The 22,029-nt window shown below is 42.5% G+C and overlaps 1 protein-coding gene across 5 annotated transcripts in view; it reads left to right on the top strand.

Moving 5' to 3' along the window:
* KMT2A (lysine (K)-specific methyltransferase 2A) overlaps window positions 1–22,029 on the top strand; it is a 52,164-nt gene that overhangs the window by 11,002 nt on the left and 19,133 nt on the right. For 4 of the 5 annotated variants that reach the window (XR_774842.1, XM_010574945.1, XM_010574947.1 and 1 more), the window contains exons 3-27: window positions 1,171–3,839; window positions 5,136–5,313; window positions 5,385–5,392; window positions 5,718–5,947; window positions 7,196–7,260; window positions 8,070–8,441; window positions 9,057–9,130; window positions 9,788–9,916; window positions 10,777–10,890; window positions 12,093–12,239; window positions 12,516–12,611; window positions 13,409–13,529; window positions 14,336–14,449; window positions 14,795–14,979; window positions 15,550–15,723; window positions 16,541–16,651; window positions 16,900–16,973; window positions 17,506–17,699; window positions 18,092–18,198; window positions 18,343–18,480; window positions 19,718–19,876; window positions 20,162–20,279; window positions 20,364–20,442; window positions 20,689–20,849; window positions 21,626–21,811. Coding sequence is in view for 4 of the 5 variants with exons in the window: in XM_010574945.1 (XP_010573247.1) it covers window positions 1,171–3,839; window positions 5,136–5,313; window positions 5,385–5,392; window positions 5,718–5,947; window positions 7,196–7,260; window positions 8,070–8,441; window positions 9,057–9,130; window positions 9,788–9,916; window positions 10,777–10,890; window positions 12,093–12,239; window positions 12,516–12,611; window positions 13,409–13,529; window positions 14,336–14,449; window positions 14,795–14,979; window positions 15,550–15,723; window positions 16,541–16,651; window positions 16,900–16,973; window positions 17,506–17,699; window positions 18,092–18,198; window positions 18,343–18,480; window positions 19,718–19,876; window positions 20,162–20,279; window positions 20,364–20,442; window positions 20,689–20,849; window positions 21,626–21,811 (6,003 nt within the window). In the remaining variant the exon portion in view is untranslated. Of the gene's footprint in view, window positions 1–1,170; window positions 3,840–5,135; window positions 5,314–5,384; window positions 5,393–5,712; window positions 5,948–7,195; window positions 7,261–8,069; window positions 8,442–9,056; window positions 9,131–9,787; window positions 9,917–10,776; window positions 10,891–12,092; window positions 12,240–12,515; window positions 12,612–13,408; window positions 13,530–14,335; window positions 14,450–14,794; window positions 14,980–15,549; window positions 15,724–16,540; window positions 16,652–16,899; window positions 16,974–17,505; window positions 17,700–18,091; window positions 18,199–18,342; window positions 18,481–19,717; window positions 19,877–20,161; window positions 20,280–20,363; window positions 20,443–20,688; window positions 20,850–21,625; window positions 21,812–22,029 lie in introns of all 5 variants that reach the window. The other variant, XM_010574946.1, reaches the window with a different exon arrangement.

Genomic DNA, 22,029 nt, shown 5'->3' with positions numbered 1-22,029 from the left:
AAAAGCTACCCCCATCTTTGGATTCAACTCAGTTAGTTTTGGACTCTTTACACCTGATCTGTTACGGGAGAGGGAAACTTTGAGTAAAAGAGTTATGCTGATGAAACCAGCATTCGAAACCTCATGTTAGTGTTTTGGAGAGGCAATTATTTTAGTAGTAAGGATCTAAAACTGGTTGGAATATTTCAGTATCTTTCAATAGGCTCATTATCGCTTATAACTGGAACCTTCACTTTTTTGGAAACAAAACAAATATAGAACACTTGAGGATAAGCCGTAGCTAAGTTGTTGCATTCTCAACTTTCAAGATGTAGGATCAAGTCATGATGGGACTGCCAGTGAATTGAGTTCAGCTTTGATTTAGATTCTTGTTGATAAATGCTCTCACCACAGCTCTCTGCTCCTTCACCACAATGATCTACTCAGCTTCGCCTTGTGAGCAAATTCTGCTGTGGAGACCCTTGCTAATAGGGTGTTTCAAGCAAAGAATGAGGTACATTGTCAGAGCTGTGTGAAGACCCAGAACTGGAATAGCTGGGTTTGGTGGGTATGCATTGAAATGCATTGGTAGAGGCGAGTAATCAAGTCTTGCACATCTGCTTGACGATTCAAAGTGTAATGCCAAGTGCTAACTGTGTTTCAAAGCTAAAAACAGTTTTTGTAGTAAATTACCTTGTTTCAACCTCTCCCTGTACCTTGTTCTTGCCTTACTGACCTATCCCTTAGCAGTGTGGATGGATGGTACTAGAGAAGAAGGATTTCCCCCCGCCTCCCATCAAATAGCTGTGGTCTGCTTTAAAAAAAATACTAAAAATCTTTTAATGTGTTTGAAAGGTGGCATATGCCCTTAAGAATTACCATTCCTTCTCAACATTAGGTTGATAGTGGTTTTGTGCCATTGCATATATAGTTGTTGTGAAAAGGCAAGCTTGCGTTTTAAAAAAAAATTATCTGCTTCATATTTTATATGGGAGAAGAGGTTCGTTGGGAAGGTACTGTTTACATGTATTGATAAAACTTGATATTTATTTGTCAATTAACTGAAATGTCTTGGCAACTTGTATGGGCAGTGTGACTGATAATGAGTAAATACTTATGCAACCTGGGTAATGCTGATCCAACACTCGGAGAAATTTAACATGTGCTCTGCATTCTCTATTTCCCTCTCAGTTAAATCTAGTCCACGGAAACCTCGCGGGAGGCCCCGGAGCAGTTCTGACCGAAGCTCAGCTGTACTGTCAGACTCTTCATCAGTGTGTTCCCCCTCAAGCAAGTCTGAAACTACAGCCATGGAGAAAGTAAAGAAGAAGGAGTTGAAGAGTGGGGAAAAAAGACGAGGAAGACCTCCAGCGCTTACGAGTGTGAAGTTCAAATTGTCGCAAGTAAAGGACTCATCGGACATTCAGAAGGGCAGTAAAGAAGAAAAAGAGAGTCTGAAAAAAATCAAAAGGTCACCATCCACTACATTTCAGCAAGCAACTAAAATCAAGAAATTAAGAACTAGTAAGCTCTCCCCACTGAAATCTAAATTTAAGCCTGGGGCGAAACTTCAGATTGGGAGGAAGAGCGTTCAGATCGTGCGCAGGAGAGGTAGGCCACCGTCCTCTGAACGTTTAAAGACTTCCTCAACCTTAGTCATAAACTCACAGCTGGAGAAACCCCAAAGGATTCGCAAAGAAAAGGATGGCACGCCACCTCTTACAAAAGAAGAGAAGACTGCTGTCAGACAGAGTCCACGCAGGATTAAGCCTGTTAGGATTATACCTTCCACCAAAAGGACAGATGCCACAATTGCTAAGCAACTCTTGCAGAGGGCTAAAAAGGGAGCACAAAAAAAGATTGAGAAAGAAGCCGCCAAACTGCAGGGCAGGAAGGGGAGAACCCAGCTCAAAAATATCCGACAGTTCATCATGCCGGTTGTGAGTGCTATCTCTTCACGGATTATTAAAACACCCAAACGGTTCATTGAGGATGAAGACTACGATCCTCCTATTAAAATATCCAGACTAGAATCCACACCAAACAGCAGGTTCAGCGCTACATCTTGTGGCTCCAGTGAAAAGTCCAGCGCCGCTTCTCAGCATTCGTCTCAGATGTCTTCGGACTCCTCGCGGTCCAGTAGCCCCAGCGTGGATACATCTACAGACTCCCAGGCTTCCGAGGAGATGCAGGCTCTTTCTGAGGAGCGAAGCAATACTCCAGAAGTTCATGCACCATTGCCTGTTTCTCAGTCCCCTGAAAACGATAACGGCGATAGGAGAAACAGAAGATTTTCGATAACAGAAAGAAGTTTTGGCCAGAGGACAGCTAAAAAGCTGTCGGCCTTACCAAGCGTGCCGCAGCAGCAGTCCTCCTCCTCTCCTCCTCCCCCTTTGCTCACTCCCCCGCCACCGCTGCAGCCTGCTTCCAGCATTTCGGACCATACCCCTTGGCTTATGCCACCTACCATACCATTAGCCTCACCCTTTCTTCCTGCTTCTGCTGCACCGATGCAAGAGAAACGTAAGTCAATACTGCGAGAGCCAACGTTTAGGTGGACCTCCCTGAAGCATTCCAGGTCAGAACCACAGTACTTCTCATCAGCAAAATATGCCAAAGAGGGTCTTATTCGCAAACCAATATTTGATAACTTTAGACCCCCACCGCTGACACCGGAGGACGTTGGCTTTGCGTCTGGCTTCTCAACGCCGGGTGCGACAGCTCCAGCACGTCTGTTTTCTCTTCACTCTGGAACAAGGTTTGATATGCACAAGAGAAGTCCTCTGCTGAGAGCGCCCAGATTCACACCGAGCGAGGCCCACTCCAGGATCTTTGAATCTGTAACTCTGCCCTCGTCGGTTGGTCGCACCGCTACAGGGACCTCTGCAACAGGTGTCTCCTCTCGGAAGCGGAAGAGGAGAGTGTTTAGCCCCATCCGATCGGAACCCAGATCTCCTTCGCACTCCATGAGGACGAGAAGCGGGAGACTTAGTACCTCTGACCTGACAACTCTCACCCCGCAGTCTTCTGTCTCTTCCTCATTAACTAGCATTTCTGTTAGTTCTCTTGCCACTAGTGCCTTAAATTCAACTTTTACTTTTCCTTCCCATTCCCTAACACAGTCTGGGGAATCAGCAGAAAGAAGCCAGAGACCGAGGAAGCAGACTAGCACTCCGGCAGAGCCTTTCTCATCTAGTAGCCCTACTCCTCTCTTCCCCTGGTTCACATCAAGTCCCCAGACAGAGAGAGGCAGAAACAAGGACAGGGCAGCAGAGGAACCCTCCAAAGATAAAGACGCTGATAAAAGCCTGGAGAAAGACAAGAGCAGAGAGAAAGACAGAGAGAGAGAAAAGGAGAACAAACGAGAGTCAAGGAAAGAGAAAAGGAGAAAAGGGTCAGAAATTCAGAGTAGCTCTGCTTTGTTTCCTGTAGGTAAAATGCCCAAAGAAAAAGTTGTCAGCGAAGACGTTGCAGCATCATCATCTGCCAAAAAAACTGCCGGGCGGAAGAAGGCTACAGCATTAGATCCCGCGGCAGACGTTTCCACTGCTGCTCTGGTAGAGACGGCAGCCATCAAAACCAAAACGTCCAAGAAAGGTAGAGGGGGGTTAGACAAATCAGATCTGGACCTCAGCCCTGCTGTGCCGTCTTTGGAGAAGGAAAAAGCCCTGCGTCTTTCTGCTCCTTCGTCAAGCACTGTTAAACATTCCGCTTCCTCCATCAGCTCTATGTTGGCTCAAGCAGACAAACTGCCAATGACTGACAAGAGGGTGGCCAGTCTTCTGAAAAAGGCAAAAGCCCAGCTGTACAAGATTGAGAAGAGCAAGTCCCTCAAACAAGCAGATCAGCCCAAAGCACAGGTATTCCTTTTTCCGAATTTGGTTTTGTTTGGGGTTTTTTTGTAGAGTGCATCTTATTTTGAACTTGCGTTGAGAGTCACAAGTAGCTTTCATATCCTAAGCGTGAAGAATTAACGTGCCAAGCTAAGCAGCTGTTAGTGCAACAGATGGCAAACGATCCAAAAAATGAGAAGCCCTGGGCAGAAGCTGAGGGGGAGAGGGAGCTGCTGTGTAGTCAGCTCAGGGGGGAGCTGTGTGCATTTTTAGAGATCAGTACGGCATAGCTGCTTATTGGGTTTCTCTGAATAAATCTAAGCAAAGTGATCATCTAGAGTAGTAGTACTCACTCTTAAAAGCACGGTTCCAGCAAACCACAGTAGTCTGTCTCGGCCTCGATGTTTCTTGTAGGCCCTTCTTGAGCATAAAGCTGGCTTCTGAAGATAAAGTTGGTCTTGGTCTCTCTGTTTTTTTAACTTTACACAGTGATGGTCTGTCACTTATGGGCAGGAGTAAAATCCATTGGGATTTTGCATCTGATTGGGGGACTGCTTCCTACCGCTTTCCTCTCTTCCCTCTCCCCCACCCCAAAACCACCCTTTTCTGCAGTCTTCTTTAGCTGCCAGAAAGGTAGGTGAAATACACTTTCAGAGACTACTTCCTTTTTATTTGAACTTTTACTTTCCTTAATGGCACTAGTGTTGAAGGTCACTAGTGCATATTTTAAATAGAAAAGCCTTTGTCTCTGAAATGAAGAAGTGCATGCTTCTGTATGTCTGGCCTGGTTATAGAAGAAGCCCAGGCCCTCACAATTACCTGCTTGGAGGAGTTCTTTTAGTCGGAAATGTTTCAGAATTCTATGATGGAAACATGGAAAACTGCACTAAAATGCTGCATGTCTTTTAGCCCCTCATCTTAAAGGCCAGCAGCTACAAAGCTATCAAATAGCTGGATTTACATCTGGCTTCTGCTGGATCAGTTAGCACTGAGTGTTACTCTAATTCCAGTCACCTCTGATTTTTGTGATACTGATTTCTTGATAACACAGCTTCATGAGCAAGTCTGCTTTCCAGTAGCAGGGAGAAACTTAGCTTGTAATTCTGAATGAGTAAAACCTCTCGTTCATTTGAGTTTATCCTCTCGGGTAACCGAGGCTTAGAAGGCTGAGAGTCTTTATTTTTATCCCAATTCTTACAATGTGCAAGCTAAGATACAATTTAACTCTTATTAGGTTGTTTAGAAGCTTCCATTGCATGCTTCCCAGCCTCATTTTGGTATCTTTCTTATGAATACTGTCTGTTCTCACGTTCTGAAACCTAGGGACAAGAGAGTGATTCGTCAGAAACATCAGTCCGAGGACCACGAATAAAACATGTTTGCAGGAGAGCAGCTGTTGCACTGGGCCGCAAGCGAGCAGTGTTTCCTGATGACATGCCCACTCTGAGTGCCTTACCATGGGAAGAACGGGAGAAGATACTGTCTTCCATGGGGAATGATGGTGCGTTAAGATTTTTAATTTTCGTCTGTGGATTCATACAAAGTCAGCTTTTGTTGACTGCTTAAAATGAGGACTTCAAGTGATTAACAAGGGAAAGTATGTTAAACAGCTCTGGGCTCTCCGTTACAATGGCTCTCAAACAGGGTTAATCCTCTTAACCATTGGTAATTGTTATAAACACGTGTTCTGCACTAAACTTTTGTTCTGCTGAGGTGGGGGTGTGTGTACATATACATCTGTACATGTACATATGTGTGTATACATACACGCTTACATGCACCCCTTGTGTGGCTCTGCAGATGAACTTACGCTTAATGGAATAAATCCCATTAGCAAATTAGATGTTCCTGAAACATTCTTTGACATCAGTGAATTCACATTAGAAATTTGTTTTGATAGATAAGTCATCGATAGCTGGCTCAGAAGAGGCTGAACCCCTTGCTCCACCTATCAAGCCAATTAAGCCGGTTACCAGAAACAAGGCACAGCAAGAACCTCCAGTGAAGAAGGGCCGACGCTCAAGGCGCTGTGGGCAGTGTTCTGGCTGTCAAGTTCCAGAGGACTGTGGTGTCTGTACTAACTGTCTAGACAAACCCAAGTTTGGTGGGCGCAATATAAAGAAGCAGTGCTGCAAGTAAGTGTGTGTCTGAGAAATTGTTCAGCTAATCCCTGTGCTGAGTGGGATAAGCACACCCACGCTTGGGGACAGGGAATGGCAGATTAACCCCGTAGCACAGGGTTTGAGTGAATTTGCCCTGGGTTGAGGCTGGATGGCGGCAGGGGATTGAAAACAGTGTAATTAAAGAGTCAAGATCGTGATTCAAGGTGTGCTTGTTACGAGCTCTTTCTCTGAAGTTCACTTCTGGTTTGTTCTCCCCTGTTTGACAAAACTGGCATAGCATTGAAAAGCATTTGGTGTGAGACCAGTGGCTGTCATTAGGCAGTATGGGTTTTTACAAGGAAGGCAATGTGTACATAAATATTGATCTGTTATTCTCCCAAATTGTGTTTATTAAGAGCTTGTGTTTTCAAGATGATGTTTATCTGGTGTATGTACACTTCATATAACAAAGATGTCTCTTGCTTTTTTAAATTGCTGCATTAACTTGACTTCACCAGACTAGATAATCTGTCTGAAAAGACAGCAACTGAAGTTGAAAGGCACAAGTAAAGACTGTTGTGGTATGAAAGCTATTTATAAAGCATAGTTGTGCAGATTGCTGTGTAGTGCTCATCTGTGTGAAAACACTCTGCAGACTACAATCTGTAAAGAGTCTCGCTCTTAGCAGCTTTGCCCAGGCCTTGGGCTAGGGATCAAAACCACAGGCCCTGCTAAAAGAATGAAGGCAGAAACAAAGCCTAGCCCAACTTACAGAGGACATCATACGCTAAACATAAGAAAAATAGGAAATCAAGTTGAATGCTTGAAAAAAGGCTTGGTCACCTAATCCGATACCACTCCAAAAGTAATTGCTTTTTGTCTGAAATGGCCGCAGTTCAGACTATGTAAAACCTACAGTTGAGAGAGTTTGATGTGGTTTCTTAGAGCTCTTGGAAGTACGGTGATACTTCTCAAATCTAGGAAATGGAATTGATGGGGGATTTACCAGTGAAAGTGTTGTTACCTAAGCAGTTTTATTAACCTCAAAACTGTGTTGAGAGTGTAGAAAGCCAAAAGGAAAGTACAGAGGAAAATAAGAAGTTTCTTTTACATATCTCTGAAGAAGGGAGGAGGGGGATGGGGAAAAAAAAAAGATTGCTTGGAAAAGGTAGTGGGTGTATTGATAATGGCTTTTTCAATTTTTCATGTTGAGTATTTACACACTGCCCTCTTAATGTCTGCATATTTCTTCTCATTTCATGACACATTCTTTCTTTGTAGAATGAGGAAATGTCAGAATCTACAATGGATGCCTTCAAAAGCATATCTCCAGAAGCAAGCTAAAGGTAGGCTAAAAGACTTGGCTTGAGTACAGCACAACAGAGAAACTTTCATCTCTTAGATTTTGCTCTTTGTGCTGTCGTTGTGGCTACACTAAGCTTATAAAAGATTAGTCTGCAACCAAATGTTGAGAAGGGAGCCTGACCGTTCTGCTGATGTCAGATGAAAGTTGCAAGAGAGATGTGAGTGCAGGCAACATATGTACTCCCTGACAGTGGCTATCTCTTTCAGCACTGGACTTGTAGTTTTTCCTTCCTTTTGTAGGGAGCTGCTGCTGATGGCTGGTCAGTCTTCCCTCTGTCCTTCAGGTGAGGCATTTCTCAGAGGTTTGCCTGCTCCTGAGTGACACAGGGACTGATGAGTCTCTTGGAGCCTCCTTGTCTCTAACATAAGGCTTAAGTGAGCTTTCATACATGTTCTGTTAAATCCCCACATTCTTGGTACTGGACCTCTGGAGGTCTGCGTGTTAGTGTGACAGCGGTGAGGCAGCTGTCTTGAACTCCCTGAACTTCGCCACACAAAGTCTGCTTCCTCCTTTGCACAGTTAAGCTCTGAATCAGCTTTACTACAGAAGGGTTTTGCTTACTGCTCTGTCAGAATAGAGGCCCGAGGTATTAGAACACGGATTGCAACATAAGCCAAGTGCATTAATTTTACCGACAAAATGCTTTATTTTTTTTTAGTACCCTTTTGTACGACAGAGTGACAAAATTTTGACATCAAAGTGTCTGTTTCCTTGTTTTAAAAAAGCAGCAAATCTTTTGAAGTCACACTATTTTGTCTGTGTTGCTTTATTGATGCTTCTTCTTCCTAGCTGCAAAAAAGAAAGAGAAGAAATCAAAGACAAATGAAAAGAAAGAAAGCCATTCTGGAAAGAACCAGTTGGACTCTGGACAAAAGCAAACTCCTCAGACTATCGTATCAAGAGAAGACAATGCTGTAAAGAAGAGTAGTGAGCCTGCTCGTAAGCCTGTTGAGGAAAAGCATGAGGATGGGAATTCCTCCGTTCCAGTGTTGGAGCCAAAACAGGTCCCTGCATCTGGTACCAGAAAGACTGGCAAGCAGACATCCCAGCCGGTACAGCTCCCTCCTTCTCAGCCACCAAGCTCAGGACCTTTGAAAAAAGAAGCACCTAAACTTGCCACTTCTGAGCCTAAGAAAAAGCAGACTCCCCAGCCAGAAATAGGTAAATGGGACTGTTTATCCTCAATATGTTTGAGTCACGTTAAGTAACAATACCGCTAAAAGCTGTTGGATTTTAAAACTGATGAATGCTTTATGATCCAGTGAAATTACAGCAGATTATTTTGGAAATTTTGCTTAGAACTGGCTTCCTTTTTATTGAACTACACTGTATATTGGGGCGGGGAGAAAACTGGCCATTTTTATTGTGATTTGTAGTCACGTAGTCTTGGCAGTCTTGAAGTATGTTTTCGATATTGTTAAGTCTGTTGACTGTTCGCAGTCTGAATGTGAAACAAGGATGTAATCTTTTACTACAAAAACATAGTCCGCTATTGCACATAGTACAGAACAGCATGAACAGTGACTAACAAGGCCGCTCCGGGACTTCTGTGACTTTGCACCCAGAACGGTTCAGATTTTTAGCAGAGCAAACTCTCCTGGTCACGCCTTGAGGAGACTGCTTAAGTCGTAGTTGATGAGGTGCAGTCACAGAAGACAGTGGAAAAATTCTAGTCTAAAATTCATCGCACATTACCCAGCTGATTTTTTTCCCTTTTCTTCTCTACAGGTGGCTGTTAGTTACTTGAAATACTCATAATTTTTCCCCCCTTCCTAGGCACAGAACAAAGCAAACAGAAAAAAATTGCTCCCCGTCCAACTTTTCCTGTGAAACAGAAACCAAAAGAAAAGGTGAATACTGTTTTTTGTACACAGTCAGTAAATTTCAAGAACCTGGAACTTCTGTCTAGAAAGTAGAACTGTATTACTTAACCCTTTTGCAGATTTGTTTGGGTTTTTTTGGTTTTTTATACTTAAAGATGTTAGGTTTTTCCTTGTGGCAGTATGTGGATACCAAAGTACCTGGCAGATGTTAACTTTGTCTCTAAGGCTTGTACATTGTGGGGTGGAGGCTAGCTTTTCCATAAAAAATGGAACTACCTTCATCTCGGAAACAACTCCATTATGGAAAAAAAAACCCAAAACCCAAACCACCACCCCACCCCCCCAAAAAAATTGTCTTATTTAAATCTGAGGGAGAAGTGCACAGGGACTAATTACACCCAGAGTTGCCCCAATGCAGCAAAATAAAAACCAGCGCTCTGATGAGAGAGAACAACATGATGTTAGAGGAAAATGCAGCAAAATGAATTAGAAATGTAATTGCGTGTGGAATGCTCTTAAGAAATGGTTGGCAGAATGGTTACTTTCTTGCAACTTTCACACACTCATTAATTCTGTGATGGTTTGGGGGTTTTGTCTGTGAATTATCTACAGCATTTAATATAATTACTGGTTAAGTTTTAACGTTTGGGGTTGGGATTAATGCAGGCTCCTTTACTTGACTAGGAAAAGCCCCCTCCTATAAGCAAGCCAGAAAGCAGCACGCTGAATTTGCTCAGCACTCTGACTAACGGAAGCAGTTCCAAGCAAAAGCCACCTACAGATGGAGTCCACAGAATCCGAGTGGATTTCAAGGTAGAGGACAAAATGTTTTAAGTATTTGAATGTTACCTGGCTCTAAACACTGGAACTAGAGTCCCTCAAGAGTGCTGGCAGTGACTTCTAAGTTTGTGTGTCTGGTACCATTCAGAGAGAACTGCAAATAGGAGCCTTCATGACAAGTCACTCGGTTGATTTTTAGAAGCTTGTTATGCCTTTTTTGTCTTATAATTAGAGTACTGGATGAAGAGACACTTAAAGCTTTAAAACCTTAACTGTCAATGTGTGAGGATGAGCAAGAATTTGAGGTTTATGAAGAATTATTCCATTAAGATGGAACTATAAAACCTTACCACAACTTGAGCCAACAAGATTTGGGGAAAATGTTAGTAACTTGTAATTCACAACATTTGGGGTATATCTGGGGTTTTAAAGTGATAAATCATGTACTTTTTTGAACAACAGTGTTGAAATAATAAAAGATAATATTTTCCTAATAATTTTTCAGTCCATCTATAAGTGTTGATACTGGAGATTATAGTGAGATCTCATAAGTGTTTTATACAAATATGGAGCTTTAATAAAGTATAATTCTTCTGAAATTTCACTTTTAGTAATAATTGTGCAATCGTGAAAAACTTTGTCTGGTTCCTTAGGCTTGCTTTCCGTAGAAGGAAGGCTAGTGTATTATTGAGCTCTCTTGGCAAGAACAGCGCTGAGATGTGACTATTCCAATATACACTATAAAGTAGACCAAGATAGAAGTTGAAATGATTACAGTTTGAGACCACTTAATCACAGGCACAGAGTGTATAAAGCAGCAATCAATGTGAGCACTTTATACTGATGTTGTGTTGCCTTATTCTGCATGGTGATGTATCCTTTTGTACTTTCAGGAGGACTGTGAAGTGGAGAATGTTTGGGAGATGGGTGGGTTAGGCATCGTCACCTCGGTACCTATTACTCCCAGGGTGGTCTGTTTTCTCTGTGCCAGCAGTGGACATGTGGAGGTAAAGCATTGTGTTCTGCTGTTGATGACTTAGTTACAGCACCATGTTGTTACAAAAATAAATAAATAAAAATAAAAAATATCGTGACCTTAATCCAGAAGAAACTAAAATAACACCTGTAAATCTGTCCTTGCTAAACTTGGTCCCAAGATACTAAACTGCAAGGTATTTAAAATCGGTTTGGAAACTTCTGCGGTGCTTACTTTGGAGGTGAACTGTATTAGGCGTAAAGAATAGCATATCTGAGAGCACCCATGTCTCCTCTTAATTTGGAATCCTACATCCGATGTAAAGCAGGGGCTTTGCTTTCTTTTAACTTGAAATAAAAAAGACTGCCTGATAATGTTAAAGGGCGTTAGGCAGCGTTGACTTTCCCAGGTATGTCTGTATCTGCTGAGAGCTGCAAACCATTACTGAAACGTGACTGGAGAGATTCTGGTGCTGCATAAAGAGCTGGATTAAGATGTGTTTAATGCGTTTCCAGGTATAGATAGGTGCCTTCTCAACATCTTCAGACCAGCTGTCCTGGGAAGGTGATGCTAGCGCTCTAGAAAAGTCTTGGTTACAATGAGTGAACAATACTTGGGGAAAGGGGGGGTTGTTAAGTTCTGTATGTGGACATCAGTGCACTTGAAGGACCATGAAGGTCCAGTGGGGCATGGAGCCATCCCCTTCTCAGTCAGGTTGCTCAAGGGGACAAACAGTTCAAATGTCCCCTGTGAGCCTGTGGTGTTTGTGCCCTGAGGATGGTTCTTTTTCTAGTATGGCCAGCCTTGTAGGGGATACGTAGAAATTAGAAGAGCTTTCACATGGGTCACCTAAGCTGAACGGGGGGAGAGATCTGTCTCTGTGCTCTGCATGTCCCTTCCTTTTGCACTGAGTGTTTCTTCTGGTGCGGTTGGCTTGTGTTACAGCGAGGGAGGGAGAGCCTGAAGAACCCTATAGGCCTTTGCCAGTACTCAGAACACTTAAGTAGCAGGTACCAGACTCCCCTTTGCTGCTAGATGCCTAGTCTGGGTGGACGAGCATGTGTTTGGGTTGTCTGAAGTACGCACACAGTTTCCCTCCTAAAATATGCCAGTAGAAGTCCTTGTTCTGTCAGTTGTAAAGCAGAATTCGAAGTAGTTCGGAGCGCGAGGGGGCTTGTTTGGGACTTCAGAGCAGCTTCTGACTTGCTAAAACCTCCCTCTCCCCCCTTGCAGTTTGTGTATTGTCAGGTCTGTTGTGAGCCTTTCCACAAGTTCTGCTTAGAGGAGAGCGAGCGGCCCCTGGAGGACCAGCTGGAAAACTGGTGCTGCCGTCGCTGCAAGTTCTGCCACGTGTGTGGGAGACAGCACCAGGCCACCAAGGTACCCCCAAACCGCCCGGCAGGCACTCCCCTGCGCTGGTCCCAGAGCTTCTCTTGCTCAGAGCTCAGCTAGTGAGCATGTACCGGGAAGCGCGGAAGTGCAGGGTCTCTGCGTGAGCGCCACTGTGCGCTGGGGAGAATGCTTCTCGAGTCGCTTCATTCCATTCTTCTTCCTGTTGCCCCAAATGGGGGATCCAACATAAAACAAAAATATCCAGGACTTTGCATCCCTTCAAAGGGTCTCTGTTCCAATGCTTTTTTCCTCTTATTCTTGTAGCAGTTGCTGGAGTGTAACAAGTGCCGAAACAGCTATCACCCTGAGTGCCTGGGCCCAAACTACCCAACAAAACCCACCAAGAAAAAGAAAGTTTGGGTGAGGGATTTTGATTTCTTTTTTTGGGTAATTTGCTTGTTGACCGATCGTAACGCCACAGGCCAGAGCTCTGCAGATTGCTTGCTCTGATGCAATCGTTTAGCCTTTTAACGCAGGGTGCCTATTGCATTGGAAGGTACATTTGGAAATAGATAATGAGGTGGGTTGTTGATAAGGCTCTGAACAAGCAGGATTTTTAAAGGGATTACAGCTTTTTTAGTTGTCTTAATTCTTCTGATTATAGTCCCAGAACACAGAAGCAGCTCTTTAGAATGGAAGCATTTACTTTGTTAACAAACTTACCAGTTGATACTGGTATTGAGAGACAGTTTGGATTAATGCGCTATTTTGTGTCTTTCAAGTTTTTGTTCTAAACAAATGTGAAAGCTTTGCCTACAGTGTATTTGTTACTAACAGTTTTTAAGTGTGTTCTACTACGATATCCTCAGAGTTGGAAAACTGTTAAAATAAGACTTCATATTTTAGGTCAGAAGAAATGCCACAACTATGTATGCTGTTGTTTTATGTGAAGGGAAAGGTGATAGTTTCTACAGTGCAAATATGAAGGACTGAATAACTATGCTGTGATTTATTTTCATTTTTTTCTTATTGCATCATCAGCATCCTACCGTGAAGGGAGTGAAAGTTGTGGTATTTTAGTGAAAGTTCTGATATTTGAAACTCCTTATTCTGACTCATTAAATAATAAACACTATGAAATGTGTTGTTAGGACTGAAGAACAGAAACTACTGGATATAAAAGCAAGTAACTCTTGCCAAACATGTTCCTTTTCCAGATATGTACCAAATGTGTTCGCTGCAAGAGCTGTGGATCGACAACACCAGGCAAAGGGTGGGATGCGCAATGGTCTCATGACTTCTCACTGTGTCATGATTGTGCCAAACTCTTTGCTAAAGGTACTTAAAGTTGTGATTCTTTACAGCAGGAGCCTCTTCAGATGTTCAGTTTTGCATCAGGCAGTGTCAGTGTAGAGCAAACAGAGGGCCTGCAGGGCAGGTGAGCTTGTCATGGTACAGACAGGAGTGAAAGCTGGTGTTAGGGTCAAGCATGAAAGCACATGTAATACCTTTCTGTAGGAAAGCCAGGCTCTTAAATTTTACAGTGGCTAACAAAAGTCACGACTGGGGTATTGTCAGAGTTTGAGGCTTCCAGAATTTAAACACTACACCACATAAAGCGATTGTTACACACCTGTTGGCCTGGGGTTTCAAGTAGCAGTTGAGAAAAAGACATTTTAAAGGACTCCTGACTTAAAAGCAACAAGGTCCCTATTGTCAAGTGGTTGTTCCTTCTTGTGATAGTTACTGTATGTGACACCTTTGAATCTAGGAGTGGCACTCTGGGGAAAAATCTCAGTATAGAAAGTCTTGACTATTCCACCTAGTTTCTTGTCTGTATGTCATCTTTGTCCTTTTGTTTTACTCTGTAAAGCTAATTGCATATAGTATTTTGTTAGCCTCACTACCCCCCAAAAAATGGGTACCCAGTAATGAAATTCTGGAGTAGTCAGTGGTCTTCCAAGCAGGTTATTTTTGTGGCTGTTGTTTGCAGTGTTGTAAAAGTTAGATGTAACTGTATTGGCAGCTTATTGGTGGGGTTTTTCAGAGAGCTGCTTCCTTAGCGCACTAGTAGGTAACCACCTAGCCTTTGACGTCTCTGTGTGGAAGCTGAACTTCTGATAAAAATCACATCTTGTTTGCAGGGAATTTTTGCCCTCTCTGTGACAAATGCTACGATGATGACGACTATGAGAGCAAGATGATGCAGTGTGGGAAATGCGACCGCTGGGTCCACTCCAAATGTGAAAACCTTTCTGGTAAGGCAAATCCTTGTCTCCTCAGTACTTAACGTGGGGCAGTGAGTAGACCAAAGCAATCCAGTTCTGGAACTTGCTACCATGTTAACGTTAACACCCTCACCTGTTGTGACCAACCTGAAAAATACCTATAGAGTGGCTACAGGTAAACCAGTATTAATGTCAGTGACATCCTGAAAGTGCAGGGCTTGCCTCAATTGCAGTATCACTCAGTTAGTAGCACAAGATGCTTTTGTTATGTGAAAAGTGTTTCCGTTAGACAGTAAGTGCAGAGTAGGTGTTTTTCCCTATGTTCATCCTTCAGTAAAGCAGTTCAGACTGTTACTTTATTTTTTTTGTCTCCAGATGAAATGTATGAGATACTCTCTAACTTGCCTGAGAGCGTAGCATACACCTGCATTAACTGTACAGAGCAGCATCCTGCAGAGTGGCGCCTGGCACTGGAAAAGGAGCTGCAGGTTTCCTTAAAGCAGGTTTTAACAGCCCTGTTGAATTCTAGAACTACTAGCCACTTGCTGCGGTATCGACAGGTAAGCTGGAGCCTTGCATCCTATTAATATATGCTGGCCTGAAGTGTTGCCTGGCATTCAGTTGAATTCTGGTGTTGCTATGCATTCTACTGCAAAAATGTCTTTATCGTACTTAGAGCAATATGTACTGTGATTTTTGTTTTCTTTCTTTTGTTCTTTCCTACGGAAACAAAGAAGTGGGTATTTATGATATGACTTGTGAAGCTAAAGAAAAAAATAGGGTAACGTTCTTTAAGGAGTGGGAGGATTTATCTCTGTGATGGTGAAGGTGCTTTTTTGACAGAAGAACAGGATCTTAGTCTTGAAATATATATTCAGAAATGAGACTTCTGAAAAATGAGTTTGATCCTTATAGGTGATCACTCTGCTCTGCTGTGTGCCTTACAAGTCAGCAGCAGAAAGCTGGTTAAGAGCTTTTAATTTTTGTCCCTACGTTTTGGACAGGAATTCAGAACTTGAGTCTCCTTTCATGTTAGCAAGAATCTCTGGGCTGATAAATGTGCGTGGGAGTGTCATGAGTAGCAGCCACACTTCAATAGCCAATGTCACTCTGGTTGCTGATGTTAACAGGCAGCAAAACCACCTGATTTAAATCCTGAGACAGAAGAGAGTATCCCATCCAGAAGCTCTCCTGAAGGTCCTGATCCACCTGTCCTAACAGAAGTCAGTAAGCAGGAGGAGCAGCAACCTCTGGATCTGGAAGGAGTGAAAAGAAAAATGGATCAAGGAGGTTACACTTCAGTGGTATGTCAAAGTTTTAGTGTTCTGCTCTAATAATAGATCCTATGAATGGCTTATGACCCGTGGTGTTTATAAGTGAGTGTGCTTAAGCCTTTTCTTTATGAACAAGGAAACAGGTTAACGTTCTCCTAAAAATAATTCTGGCGAGCGCTCATGTTAATGTTGGCTCAAAGACATGTAATTTACACTGTTGTATGGCACTCTCCAACCAGCAGAGACACTTGGTTAAACCCCTTTTGCTCTTAGTCAGATGTTTATGTTGATGGAAACAGGATAGGTCATCCTTCACATGCAAATTCTAACTGAAGGCCTAGCCAGATGACACTGATGGTAGTCAGTTATCTGGAAACTAATAATTCACATGTGGAGGGATGATGTCTTTAGGGGTCATTTACACAAAATGCAAATGCTGACCAAGTCGGTTTTCTTTGTAAGGAGAAGCCTTTTCCTCTTTTTTCCCTATGGAGCCTGTAATCTTGAGGAAGACTGTATATTGCAAAGTGCTAGGCAAACGTGCTGTTGCCAGAGTTTGGCCAAATCCTTGTGAGGTAGCTAGCTTAGCCAGTTTAAAATCAGTTGGCAGTCAACTCCTGGTAGAAGGAAGAAGTGAACAGTTATGGGCCAGTTCTACCAGCCAGTTTGCAAATGCAGAGGGCTGCTTGTTTCTTTACAGCCAAGTTATTTTTCTGCTTTTAAGTCAATGCTCTGGTTCAGTCTTCTAGTCATCTGCATGCTCATTTGATGCCTTAAAAAATTAGTGGATGGTGTAGCTGTACAAGAGACAATCCTGTTAATGTGAAATTTTGTGACTTTCTTGTAGTTGGATTTTAGCGATGATATTGTGAAGATAATTCAAGCAGCCATTAATTCTGATGGAGGGCAGCCGGAAGTTAAGAAAGCCAATAGCATGGTCAAGTCCTTCTTTATTCGGGTGAGCTGGACTACAGTTATTTTGAAATCTGCTTGGTATCATACCACTGCTTGTTGCTGTTGGAATCCAAAGGGTCCGTCACGCTTACCATTGCTTGGGTATTTCCAGGAATAAAGTAATGCATTGTCAGAGTTGTTGATGTTAATGAAATCTTACTAGTTGTGTGTTTACAATAGATCTTGGCTGAATGTCTTTGAATTTTTGGGTATGTTGTATAACATTTCTAATGGAGTGTTGTTTTCCTTCAGCAAATGGAGCGTGTTTTTCCATGGTTTAGTGTAAAAAAGTCCAGATTTTGGGAGCCAAATAAAGTAACAAGCAAGTAAGTAATTGTTCTGTGTCCGACTGCGACACCCTGTGGTTTGCCAGCTGTCCAAGCAAAAAGTATGAAGAGAGCATGTTTGTGGGGTTGGGTTTTCTGTTTTTCTTTTTTCTTTTCTCTCTCTGTTTTTTTTTGTTTGTTTTGTTTTGTTTTGTTTTTAGAAGTTAAACAGTAATCCCACTCCCAGGTTTTGTACACACTTCCTTGTTCTAAAGCAGAGTAACCAACAACATTATTTAGAACTAGGTATATTGTGTGTTGGTTTGTCAGTCCTGTCCTTCCTTCCCCCTCCTCTTCCTCACCCCCATTTGGTGTGGCCCTCCTGTATCTGTCACCCTCAAAAGAAACAGACAGCCACGTCACAAACCTTGCAATCTAAGTGACCGATCATAGCCTTTGTTGAGAGCATGTGTGGACTGTAAGTAATTAAATGAGTTGTTACTGTATGTTGAATGTCCGTAGCGCTGGTAGACAGGGCAGAAGGTCCTCTGGTGCAGTCAGGTCTCACAGCTGACTTCTTGTTGCATTTCAGCAGTGGTATGTTGCCGAATGCAGTGCTGCCCCCTTCGCTTGACCATAATTATGCTCAGTGGCAGGAGCGTGAAGAGAACAACCGCACTGAACAACCCCCTCTGATGAAGAAAATCATTCCAGCTCCAAAACCCAAAGGGCCTGGAGAGCCAGATTCACCAACTCCTCTACATCCTCCTACACCACCTATCTCTAGTAAGAAAACAGATTGCAGCACTATTGGTCCCAAACCCAGAGTGCTCCATTCCAAACCTCCTAGTAATAAGGAGAGGGTGGTATTGGTTCTGTATGCGACTGAAGAATTTTGGAGACCTCTGTGACCTGAAATCGTTTGGAAGCTGTAACATATGAGATGTTTCTGAGCTGAGCCTGGGCCCAGAAATACATTTGCACCTACCTCTTTTCCCCCAGAACAAGGGCTGCGTAGAGGCTGATGTGTGCTTTTCCTTGCTTTACAAGCTGGCTATGGAAAACACTAGGCTGCTGTTCGGCTTCTCTACCCTGTTCACTTACTGACAGTCTTTCCAGATGAATTTTTGCCTCCTTGACTTTCAAGAATAAAGTGTGTTCTCTCTTTTAACTATAAGGCTCTGACAGAAGCAGAGAGGATAGTCCTGAACTTAACCCACCTCCGGATGTAGAAGACAACAGGCAGTGCGCATTGTGCCTGAAATACGGTGATGACAGCGCTAATGTGAGTGTCTGGCACGTGCCCATTTTGATAGGAGCTGATTTAAGCAGTACTGTAGACTCAGTACTATGGATAGGCTGGATGCTTTTTGTGCATTGCTGTGTCTCGTATAACATTTGAAAAAGAATGTTTCCTTCTGTTCTTTAGGATGCTGGACGTCTTCTCTATATTGGCCAAAACGAATGGACACATGTGAACTGTGCTTTATGGTCAGCAGAAGTATTTGAAGATGATGATGGTTCTCTGAAAAACGTGCACATGGCTGTGATCAGGGGAAAGCAGCTGGTGGGTATAAGTAAAGAATACTTTGTTAAACTTCACACTGATTTACACAGAGCCAAGGCAGGAACCCAGCTAAAAGATTCCTTGTGTGTGTTTTTTCTGCTCTGTCCCCTCCGTGCAATTTTTTTTTTTTTTGACACTATATATGATAGAACTGACTGAAGATACTTGAAAATCTATTTTATCCTTGCTCAGTTGAGAAATATTGTGGCAACAAAAAGGAGCTTGTAACGGGAGAATTGGAGTCGTGTTTTTCTCAGAAGGTCTTCAGTTGCTAGTGCTATACCTTACGCAGTTGATGCCATATCTGTAGTCACAACCTGTTTTTAAAAATAATGTGGAATATCTAAAGCATGGCCAAATACTGTGTTAAAGCCCAACACTTATCTCTTTAGTACAAGGACTTGCCAGATCTTCTGTTGCAGTCTGAAGTCATGACAGCAGAGGTACTCAAAGGAGAGAGAGCAAGTTTGTACCTGGTATTTTGACCTAGGTTAAATTTTATGTATGTATAAAATAAAAATGGAAAGCAAGTATTGTCCATTTCGAGGTGTTGATCGAGGAGGATTTTCATGTTTGAGTATAGATGAAGGACCTTGACATCTAGCTTGTATGTAGCTACTCTGTTAAATACTGCAAAAAGATGATGGTGGTGTCTTTTTTCTGAACTCCCAAGCAGTCTTAGAAAACAAAATAATCTTCCTATTGTGAGTTGGTTGTTGCTTACTTTCCAGAAGAATGAAATGAGACTGGAAGCATGACTAGAAATTAGTTTGTCCAAGTTTTGTTTTAATATTGCATCATGTCATCCTAAATACTTACTAAAACAGCATAAGCAGTGGAATGGGACTGCTCTTAGCCAGTAGTAAGCTGCCCACGTGGGGAATACTCTGTGCAGGAGAAATAGTGACATATTAATTGGTGAAGCTTGCAAATATGACACTTGGATATGGAGTACAAGCAAGAAAGTCTGAGGCCTGGAGGAACCAACTGCAAATGCAGTTGTTGTTGTGTGTGAGGGATCCTTCTTCATCTCACTTCCTCCTCCATGTCTCACTTGTGCACGTGAGTCACGGTAGTGAAATGTTACAGCAATGAAGTGGGAGGTCAGGCGTTACTCTAAACTCTGCCTGTGCTGAAAAAAAACAACTGACAACAGTAATGGTAGCCCAGTTTTAGAAGGGATTAATTTTTAACTTTTTTTTGTTTTTTGTTTTTTGGTTTTTTTTTGGTTTTGTAGAGATGTGAGTTCTGCCAGAAGTCGGGCGCCACAGTAGGCTGCTGCCTCACTTCCTGTACAAGTAACTATCATTTTATGTGCTCGCGAGCCAAGAACTGTGTCTTTCTGGACGATAAGAAAGTTTACTGCCAGAGGCATCGTGACTTGATCAAAGGAGAGGTGAGACTCTTCTTTTGCACCCTGCCTTGTCTGAAGGTGGGGTTAGCCTGCAACTATGAGCACTTTTTAGAAATTAAGGTTGAACGTGTTCCTTGCTAGCAAGGGCTGGACCGCAGTGCTGTTAAAAAGAAGTCAGTGATACAACTGGCATGGGCAAGTTTGGCAAGTGGTACCATGTGGCAGTTCGAAAACCAAAAGACCAAGTGAGGATTGAGTTAGACTGCGTAGCGCACACATGGTGATTCCTTTAAAATTAATGAGTAGTTTTGTGGATTCTTGTTCCAGGTGGTTCCCGAGAATGGGTTTGAAGTTCTTAGGAGAGTTTTTGTGGACTTTGAAGGGATCAGTCTGAGAAGAAAATTTCTTAGTGGCTTGGAACCAGAGAATATCCACATGATGATTGGTAAGATCTAGTCTCTGGACACTTGATGCACCTTTCGTGCTGGAATCTGGTTCACAGAACTGTTCTGTTCCACTTTCTGCTCAGGTTCAATGACGATAGACTGTTTAGGAATTCTGAATGACCTCTCAGACTGTGAAGATAAGTTGTTTCCCATTGGCTATCAGTGAGTATAAGCTGTTTCATGATTAGATGTCTTTTAGTGTATTAGATGCCAAACCAGCGCTGAAGTCAAAAATGGCTGTAGCTTTTATGCACTGTTCAGGAGTCTTGTGATTAAGCTAGGTGTGCAGCATGTTGTGCCAGGAAGCCTTTGTCCCCTGCAATTTTGAGAAACTGAAAATCTAAAATAGGAATGCTGAGGTTTACTTGACTGTTGAGTAAATTGTTTTATGTTTGAATTATCTTCCAGGTGTTCCAGGGTGTACTGGAGCACAACAGATGCCAGGAAGCGCTGTGTGTATACCTGCAAGATTATGGAGTGCCGACCTCCAGTCGTAGAACCTGACATCAACAGCACTGTAGAGCATGATGATAACAGAACAATTGCCCATAGCCCAGTTCCCCTTACAGGTAATCTTTTAAGGACTTTTAAAAAGTATATTCTCTACATGTTTTTGCTGTAGTGTATCCTTCCCAGAAAGCCAGGTAGTGGCTAGGACCTGTGTCTCTTCAATGGATTTGGACTAGAACCCACGTCAGGCTTCCAAATTATGTTACAGTGTCTTAAGACTTTAAAAAAAAAAAAAAAAGAGCTAAGCTCCTGAGAGTACTGGTAACTTTGAAAACTTGAGGCAAAGGAAAACTACTGTAGTAATGCTTTCTAGTCTACAGATCTGAGATTTTTCTAGTGACCTAAAACTTCAAATTGTAATTCAAATGTCAGTGTCAGTCTGTAATATGGGGGTTGTTAAACACCATGTTGAATAGTAGTACTACGCTGCTTCTGGTTTTCCAGATTGCTTTCTCTGGATCCATAGTTGAGTTAAAAAAAAAAATTTTAAAATCTCAACCCTATCCTTTTCAGTTCCCAGAAGGTGAGGCTGTGGAATATTTTTAAAACGTTTACAATAGTTTTCATTGTAAACATAGAATCTTAAACTTTATTAAAATGTAATGGAATTTCATGTGTAAGCTGAGAGTTACTGTATTGCTGCAAGTATTTTAAATGTTCTTAGGGGAAGAAAACAGACATTATCTGATGGCAAGGAAGCAGTAATCTTTGTGTTTATTTAACAAATACCCTGATTCTCCAAGTGAAACCTGATAGTAATATATGCCCTATCAGATCATCAATTTTAGAATCCAGTGATGGCTTACACTGTTGTTTCTCTTCTATACACCAACAGAAACTCTACCTAAAGACAGCCGAAATACACCTGAAATTGTAAACCCACCATCACCGGATCGTCCCTTGCATTCTCAGACCTCTAGTTCCTGTTACTATCCAGTGGTCTCAAAGGGTCCCAGGATCAGGACGCCAAGTTACCCATCCACCCAGAGGTCTCCCGGCTCTAGGCCGTTACCCTCTGCAGGTATTGCCAAGTGCTGCTGACTTCGATTTTTGGGTTTTGGGGAGGGTTTTTTTGTTTGTTTTTGAAATATTTTTTGTTTGGTTTGTGTCTTTTTTGGCTTCGTTCAGAATGTGGTGTTTAGTTTTCTGTTTCTAGGGAAAATAGTGAAATGGCAATAGGTTTGAGGGGAGGAAAGTTCTGAAAATACACGGTAGAGATGGCCTGTCACAAACTGCTGG

This window comes from Haliaeetus leucocephalus, unplaced genomic scaffold (assembly GCF_000737465.1).
Source record: "Haliaeetus leucocephalus isolate CR32 unplaced genomic scaffold, Haliaeetus_leucocephalus-4.0 Scaffold450, whole genome shotgun sequence".
Taxonomy (NCBI): domain Eukaryota; kingdom Metazoa; phylum Chordata; class Aves; order Accipitriformes; family Accipitridae; genus Haliaeetus; species Haliaeetus leucocephalus.
The sequence above is the reverse complement of the archived record's forward strand: the minus strand, read 5'-3'. Positions and strand labels throughout refer to the sequence as shown.